We start from the raw sequence: 8,956 nt of genomic DNA on the forward strand, positions 1-8,956 counted from the left end.
ACTTGAACCCAGGAGGCAGAGGTTGCAGTGAGCCGAGATCGCACCACTGCACTCCAGCCTGGGCGACAGAGCGAGACTCTGTCTCAAAAAAGAACCAAAAAAAAGTTTCATGGTTTTACTTTCCGTTTAGATCTTTGATACATTTGAGTTAATTTTTCTGTATGACTTAAGGAAGGAGGGAATCCAGCTTTGTTTTACTTTTTTTAGTTTTTTTGAGACAAAGTCTCACTCCCATCGCCTAGGCTGCAGTGCAGTGGTGTGATCTCAGCTCTCTGCAGCCTCAACATCCTGAGTTCAAGCCATCCACCCATCTCAGCCCCCCAAGTAGCTGAGACTATAGGTGCATGCCACCATGCTCAGCTAATTTTTGTATTTTTCATGGAGATGGGGTTTTGCCATGTTGCCAAGCTAGTCTCAAACTCCTGAGCTCATGTGATCCACCCACCTCGGCTTCTCAAAGTGCTGGGATTACAGGCATGAGCCATGGCGCCTGGGCCAGCTTTATTCTTTTGCATATGTATATCTAGTCTTCCCAGCACCATTTCTTGAAAAGACTATTCCTTTCCCATATAATTTTCTTGACACCACAATAAGTTTTATGGAATCTGACTGAGATCCTTTTCTTTGCTATTGTCTGCTAGTGAAATGAATTTTTCTGTACTTTTAGGAGGGAGGGAATGGGCAAGGATAGCTTTCCTAGCTCATTTTCTAGGTTAAAGCTCTCTCTTCTCTGGCTTTTGCAAAGTGAAAATACATGTATCTTGTGCTTTCTGAGATGTGCCTTTTCTGCTTCTCTCCACCACTTCTATCTGAACTTTTTGCTTTGTTTCTTTTGTCCAGCATTCTACAACTCAGATTCTACTCCCAGCAGTTTCTCTTCTGTGAGACTTTGTCTTGGAAAGGAACTTTGATTTGTTAATGTTGAGAGTTTATAGCACCCAGACTGTACCATGAGACCTTACTTATACTGCACTGTAGTCTGCTTGCGTTTACAGTTGACCCTTGAATAATGCCGGGGTTAGGGGTGCCAGCGCCCATCCCAGCAGTTCAAAATCCACATATAACTTCTGACTTCCAATAAACTTAACTACTAATAGCCTACTGCTGACCAGAAATTTTACTGACAACATAAACTGTTAACACAGTTTTTATGTTATATGAATTATATACTGTCATCTTTAAGGGCAAGCTAAAGAAATGAAGATGTTAAGAAAATCATAAAGAAGAGAAAATATATTTACTATGCATTAAGTGGATGTGGATCATCATAAAGGTCTTCATCCTTATCATCTTCACAGTTGAGTAGGCTGAGGAGGAAAAGAAAGAGGAAGGGTTGGTTGTGCTGTCCCAGGGATGGCGTGGCAGCGGCAGAAGAAAATATGAGTATAAGTGGATCTGTGCAGTTCAGACCTGTATGGTTCAAGGGTCAAATGTATTTATAAACGGAATTGTGCCAAACTGTCTCCTAGTTTTTGCTGCTGTTCTCAGATTGGCCCACCACACTGTCCAGTGAGCATCTGCTATGACTGTGAGGTTCTGTTCTCCACCTGTCAGAAGTTCTTGTGCCTTCCTTCATCTTCTTCCCACACAGATACTGATACCTTGCAAGTCTTGTAGTTGTCAGAGGTTTGTTTCCACCTAATTTTATATGGAAGTTTGTTTCCTGATTCTGCTGTAGATGCTGTCTGTGAATCTTTGCTCTTCCCGTCCTCATTGCTTTATCTGAGTTTATGGGGAGATCTAGAGGAGATTTAAAAAGTACACTGCTATTGCTGTTATCTTCCCAGAATCTTCTCATTGACAGATGCTTTTGAAGCATGTTCTATTTCTTTTTTTAAGCAGTATGGCATCTACAAGTTAAAAAGAAAATGCAATCAATAGCTGATTCTTAATTTATAATACCAGGTAATTCTGTAGTGAAACAAATTATAGGAACTTTTTCTAGGCTGAGTTAAATATCATAAAATGTTATACTTGTTGAATGTATGTCTTTTTTTTAACAGTGATAAGTAGTTTAATGATTTGTATGTCATATATGGACTGTGCTAAAAATCAACTTTTCTCCTTCAGAATAACAAGCCTTTGTATTCATTTGAAGATAATGCAGACTATGTTTATGATGTTATGTGGTCACCTACCCACCCAGCCCTGTTTGCCTGTGTGGATGGCATGGGGAGATTGGATTTGTGGAATCTCAATAATGACACAGAGGTGAGCAGGAAGATAACAAAAATTGCATTGAAAAATAGAAAATTGGATATTTATTGAATAATTTGCGAAATTCCTTTTATTCCAAAGAATGTAAAAGGGCTCTGTGATTGTAGCTTCATCACAAAGAACTCAAATAAGCTTCATACCTTAAATAATAAACGGCATGCTGTGGAGAACTAAAGGGATAAATAATGTTGACAGGAGCACTGGGGCATTTCCTTTTACTTCTGAAAAGCACTATCATGTCTCTAATGTCCTGGCAAAGTCTCATTCATAAGATAACTGGGATATTTTTCATTCATAGGCTAGCAAGCAGATAGTTTCAGACTGTTGAAGTATGTTAACCTTAATTCTGAATTTCTAAATTATCTCTTAGCCTTGATAGCGTTGTATATCATCCATAAACATTAATCTTAGCCTGATTTGTTTGAAGGAAGGAAAAATGTATTTTGATTTTTGATGAGTTTTTTTCATGAAGGATTGAAAACAGAGTATTACTATAAAATGAATATAGAAACTGTCAAATTTCCTAATTGCTGTACTAAAATCACTTATTAGCAATTAAATTTAATTGCAACTCTTATTTATTTTTAGTCACATGTATTTTTACCAGCTTAGAGAAGCTTAAAATGTTCTTAGAATTCTTTTATATTGCTATTGGTAATAGAATTAATATTAGTATTTCTATCAATAACAATTATTGAGAGAGAGTCAACTCAGATCTCCCACATCTCTTCCTAGTTACCTAGAATGGTACCAATTTTGTTTTCTTTATTTGGATTTCAGTCTTAGAGATTTGAGGTTACAATTAAATGTGGATTGAAATGTAGTATATCTTTATAACAATTTTGGTATTCTGTGTATGGGGTTAAATTATTTGGGGATGACTAATACAAAGGATTTTTTTGTAAAATTTCAAAAATTAAAAAAAATTTTATCATACTTTTAGTCTGAATCAAACACTGAATGTTTGCTCCATGTGTAGCAAATAAAACTCTTCTTCCTTAGCAAAGAAAAGGCACAGTCAGATTCCAGGGAGCTGGTGCCATTGTTTTGGTGCCATCATCCTGGCTCTGTCCCACTAGCTCATGGAACAGGAGGCTTTAGACAGACTCATACTGCACCTTCAGTATGAACTGTTTCTAGGAACAATGAGTCAAATACAGGTTTCAGCTGATAGAGATACACGCTACACAAGTTATTCCTGTCCTCTACAATCGAACCATAATCTGTTTATGAGGGCTTTTGAAGTGTTTTCTTTTTAAATGAGTTTTGGCCATGTGTTTTCAAACAGCTTGACTTCTTAAAGACATTAAAACAACAAAAAGGGACTCTTTATTCAAGAGAAGACCTTTCAAAATAATGTGTCTAATCTTCTGAGAATTTTTTATACAAGGACTTATTTTCGCAAACCATTTTCAAGGATTGACTATAATGTCATTCATAATATATCACTGAAGAACAAAAAAGTTGGGGAAATTCTTCATCTATTTTCATCTTTGTTTTTAAAAATGTAGCCAGATTGAGAGAAGAATTACTGTTTTACATGTTTATAGAAATCTTGATGAAACTTTTAACACTGTCCTTTATTTTAAATGACTTTAGGTACCAACTGCCAGCATTTCTGTGGAGGGTAATCCTGCTCTTAATCGTGTGAGATGGACCCATTCTGGCAGAGAGATTGCTGTGGGTGATTCTGAAGGACAGATTGTTATATACGATGTGGGAGAGGTATGGGACTCCCTGCCTATAATTTTGACACATCTATTTAGTTGCGTTGTAGTAAAGGCATCTTTGTGGCTAACCCTAGGCTTTGAGGTTTATGAGTTGTATAAACTGTATGGTTGTAAAGATAAAATTTACTTTCTACCACAGAAGCAACTCTTGAAATATTTTCTTTCTAAACCGAATGGTCTGTCTCCCATGCAACAGATTTTGAGGGTAATATAACAAATACATTGAAAGTACCTTGTTTCTTGAAGCATGCATTGCTGGTAATTAGAAATTCTTTGGGGAGAAGTTTGGAGTTATAGGTGGACTTTGGGGTTTTCTTGATATTGAAATAAGATTTATTTTTCTGTATTCATTAATTTGAGCCAAGTAGTAGAAACCAAAAATAATATCTGCTACAACTGAAGAACTGAATTTTTAATTTGAATTAATTTTAATGTAAATAATCACATGTGGCCAGTAGCTACCCTACTGGATAGTGTAGATTTAGAAGCAGGCACAGCCATTTGCCACAGTGAGTGGTTTGTGCCCTAACATGACAGTGTCAGACTCCTATGATATTATAATAGCAGTTATCAAAAATATTTGTTATTGGGGCCGGGCGCAGTGGTTCACACCTATAATCCCAGCACTTTGGGAGGCTGAGACGGATGGATCACCTGAGGTCAGGAGTTCGAGACCAGCCTGGCCAACATGGCAAAACCCCGTCTCTACTTTAAATACAAAAATTAGCCAGGCGTGGTGGCACATGCCTGTAATCCCAGCTACTCGGGAGGCTGAGGCAGGAGAATCACTTGAACCTGGGAGGCAGAGGTTACAGCGAGCCGAGATCGTGCCACTGCACTCCAGCCTGGGCAACAGAGTTGAGACTCTGTCTCAAAAAAATAAAAATTTATATATATATATATATATGTGTGTGTGTGTGTGTGTGTGTGTGTGTATATATATATGTAGCTGCCTCTATGAAGTAAAGTATCACAAGCCTCTTTTGCCACCGGTGCAACACTAAAGCAGTGAATAGTAGCATAGCTTTTGATGAAGGAGTTAGGGTATCAAGAAAGATTACCTTATGTTCCAAACAAAAATACTTACAAGAAACCAGCCCCCTTATGAAACCATGCTTCAAACATTGTTTCTTACAGAAAAAAAACTCAGTTATTTACTGTATGCAAGAATACAGTAAAAAAAATTTTAAGGAATTCCTCTCCAGCAGAATCCATGAGATGGTGCATAGGAGTTATATTTACAAAGCATCATTGTTATTCTCTCTTGGATTGGTGGTGATAATAGCCAAGTCATTTCTGAGGCTGTCACAACACACTTCACAAACACCATCTTTTGTTTTGAAATGTTGTAAATCATTGTTATAGTCCCCGTAATTATGGAAAGGCCATTCAGGTCAATTATTACTTTTTAACAGAAAAATTATTTGAAAACAAACTGAATAATAGTGGGTAAAATGATCTTTTATTTCATTGTATATAAAACATTGTCTTTCTTTTAATAGCAGATTGCTGTTCCCCGCAATGATGAATGGGCACGGTTTGGCCGAACACTTGCAGAAATAAATGCAAACCGAGCTGATGCAGAGGAGGAAGCAGCTACCCGAATACCTGCTTAGTTCCTGAAAAGGGGAGTGTAACTAGTGGATTTGGGAAAGGTTCTTAAGTAGATCCCGAGACTATTTGCATGCTTCTATCTAAATGATAATTATAAGGAAATTTCATGGATTAAACCATGGGTTTAATGCAGTAAGGAAACTTACAATGTCCTTTTATATATAACATGCATCTCGTTTTGGATTTGTGTCATTTTTTAATATAGCTGATTGACTTCACAGAAAGCAGCTTTTTTGAATTCTAATACACAGGTGTATATTTGGTATTAGTTATTTTGAATTCTTTTCAACTTATAACACTGTATACAGTTATTTCTAAAGCACAGATTAAATAAGTTCTGCATATTTTTAAATGATCACAGTTCCCTGTTATACAGATAATGTTCTCACTACCCATAATACATAGGAACATTGTTTCTCCTTGGCCGTAGTATGCATACACCTATCCATGTTCCATTCTGACATCCTTTGTTGTCTTTATAATTCATGTGGTAGTTAACTATAAATAAAAAAAATATGCGTTAACTTTTCAAATTTTCATTTTTACTCCTTACAACTTGAATTTTTCCATCTTTTATAAAATATATTTTTTTCATATCTTTCTTTAAGCTCCTGCTGTAAGCAGCCATCTCAAAGCTGTGTGCTCTAAATATACCATGTGGTATATACTATAGATCTCCCAGTGCATTGTGAATTGATGTCTAGATAATCTGTTGGTGAAAAAATTTCCCCTAGGTTAACTTTTGCTTTACTACTTTATATTCTTTCCATCTAAGACATATTTCCTTTAAAGGATAAATAGAAAGCTGCCTATAATTTTCACTGATTAAGAACTATGTATGTGACCTCACTGAGAGTAAAACCTTTGAGAGAAATTGATTTCATAATTTCAGTAGCCATAAAGGCAAAGTGCTCAGATGGACCATACTTTGGCATTAAAATCTACATCTTGAGATCTGTTGCCACAGCATTGTCTACAAGTCAGAAAGGTAGGTGACAAATATCTAAGAATTAGTATTGAAATCAGTGAATTTCAGGAATAGAGGAAAGGACTATGATCAGATCTTGATTTTATCTACTTTAAATTGTCTATTTACTTGATCCCAACCTTTTGTACTTCTGAAGTGTAACTGTCTTTTATTCAACAGAACATGAACTAGGAAGAAAGATTAGAAATCAGAATTTGAACATTTTTCTTTTAATAATTGTAACAAAGATTTGTTGGGAGAGAAATTTCCAAATAATGAGTAGTGTATAGTGTAAGGAACAATTGACCTGGAATTATTGGCCCCAAACTCTCATTCTTGCTGAAGCACCTATGAGAAGTGTGATTTTAGCCAAGTCTGTGCCTCATTCTTTATATATAGGAATTAAGTTTTGATTTAATGATTTCTGAATTTTCTCTCAGCTCTACTCAGTTATGGGGTATCAATATATGAAACTGAATATAGAAAAGTAGGCAATTCTTTGCTTTTCTATATTCAGTTTCATAAATGGATACCCCATAATTGCCTATTATATACCAAAGACAACATCTCAAGTTATCTCATTGTAGCAGTGTCTGTGAGTCAAATCTTCAATTTTAGCAGAGTCACACTGTCTTTATATAGAAATATTCATGTACTCACTACTCATGTAGTTACTGTATCTTTACCTTCAGTTTGTAAAAATGACTAAAAGTAGGGAAAACAAGTGTTAAAATATAATGGATAAGAAAAGGTTGGAAATCATATGTCAAATCAGATGTTCCTCAAACTCCAGGTGTTGTGTTTAGTTGTGAAAGAAAGAATAAAATTGTTTAAATGTTTCACTTTTTGGGAATGACTTCTCAGCTTCTCCCCCAGAAAATGCGATGTATACCTTTGCCCATTCAACTTTAATCTGTATTTTTAGGAACACACAAATTTACTTTAAGGAATTGCCTTTAAAGTTGACTGTATAATAGCAAAAGAGAAAGTATTGAGACTGTCAGTGTGGATATAGAAGCTTGGATTAGGTGACTAGAAGTGCATCACAGTTCTTTATACTTTTAGAACTAAAAGGCTTATAATTTTGAAAAATATCCAGTTACAGAAATTGTACCTTATCAGTTGTACTTTTTTTCTGAGTAAGAAAACAAGCTGTAGCTTTCTGGTTAATTTCTTAATTTTTGTTGTTTGGTTTTTGTCTTTTTGAATGGAACATTAAAGTTTATTACCTTTATGTTAAGGAATATCCAGCTTCACAGACAATTAACTTGCAATAAATCTCTGAAATAATCATTTTTTGGTATTTAAACCAAATATTCATTGGTAGAAGCTTTCTTCCTATTTACAGATCCAGTTCCCTATAAAGTTTAGAAAGTCTCTTTATATAAAATGTTGTTACAATAATGCTGAAATACTGCATCTCGAAGGAATGGATGACTTAAAATTTAGTGGGAGGAACTATAGGCAAGTAGTTTTAGGAATGATTGGTCCTCGTCTTTCAGTGTCGTTAGAATGTTTTAGTCTGTTCTGTACTAGTGTGGATAGACTGTAATATCCACCCCTTGAACCATACAGAAAGACTTGAATGGATGAGTGAAAATCTGTTGTGAAGCATATCATACTATTTTTCCTTATATTGAGTAGTGCATTATTTTTAAGTCAGAAATCCAGTAGGTTTTATTTTTTCGTAAAGCGCTGTCATAAATTTCAGTGGTCACCTGCCACTCACTAGGCAGTGCATTTTTAAATGTCTTTTCCACAACCCCAGTGTTTCAGCATTGATATTCTAATAGTTTTCTAAATGAGAAGACTGTATAATTAAATGTATGCTAAAGAGAATGGAGCTCCAAGTGCAGCTCCAGATGCTGCTTATCATCTAGGGTGCTGGTGTCATGTCTCAGTCTTCAGGATAAGCTAAGGTTAAATAGCCAACAGCTTTGCTTCTTCTTGATGACTTAGTGATGGGGTTCCCATTGAGTTTTGTTTTTAATCCAAGCTCCACAGCAACAAGAAAGGAGTTCTTGCTTTCCCGATACCATCTTGCTGATTGCTAGGCCAGCAGTCCCCAACCTTTCTGGCACCAGGCATCAGGTTCAAGGAAGACAATTTTTCCATGGACCAGGGAGGTTGGGGAGGTGGTTTCGGGATCAAACTGTTCCACCTCAGATCATCATCAGGCATTATTAGATTCTCATAAGGAAGGAGCTCACACAACCTAGATCCCTAGGATGGGGAGCTCAGGTGGTATTGCTCACCCGCCTGCCCGCCTGCCACTCACCTCCTGTTACATGGCCTGCCATGGACCACTACTGGTTCTGGTTTGCAACCCAGGGGTTGGGGACCCCTTTGCTTGGCAACTTAAGGACCTTACAGGTTTGAGGAACAGTCACTCCCAACTTGGACCTTATCATTTACTAATTAAAAATTA

At 36.3% G+C, this 8,956-nt stretch overlaps 1 protein-coding gene across 7 annotated transcripts in view; it reads left to right on the top strand.

The window, feature by feature from the left end:
* Positions 1-7,367, top strand: part of DYNC1I2 (dynein, cytoplasmic 1, intermediate chain 2) — a 58,631-nt gene extending 51,264 nt beyond the window's left edge. For 6 of the 7 annotated variants that reach the window (XM_011945938.1, XM_011945941.1, XM_011945943.1 and 3 more), the window contains 3 exons: positions 2,071-2,211; positions 3,817-3,942; positions 5,450-6,094. In XM_011945938.1, coding sequence (XP_011801328.1) covers positions 2,071-2,211; positions 3,817-3,942; positions 5,450-5,563 — 381 coding nt within the window. In that variant the 3' untranslated portion in view covers positions 5,564-6,094. Of the gene's footprint in view, positions 1-2,070; positions 2,212-3,816; positions 3,943-5,449 lie in introns of all 7 variants that reach the window. The other variant, XM_011945944.1, reaches the window with a different exon arrangement.
* The last annotated feature ends 1,589 nt before the right edge of the window (positions 7,368-8,956 follow it).

This window comes from Colobus angolensis, unplaced genomic scaffold (genome assembly GCF_000951035.1).
Source record: "Colobus angolensis palliatus isolate OR3802 unplaced genomic scaffold, Cang.pa_1.0 Scaffold247, whole genome shotgun sequence".
NCBI lineage: Eukaryota > Metazoa > Chordata > Mammalia > Primates > Cercopithecidae > Colobus > Colobus angolensis.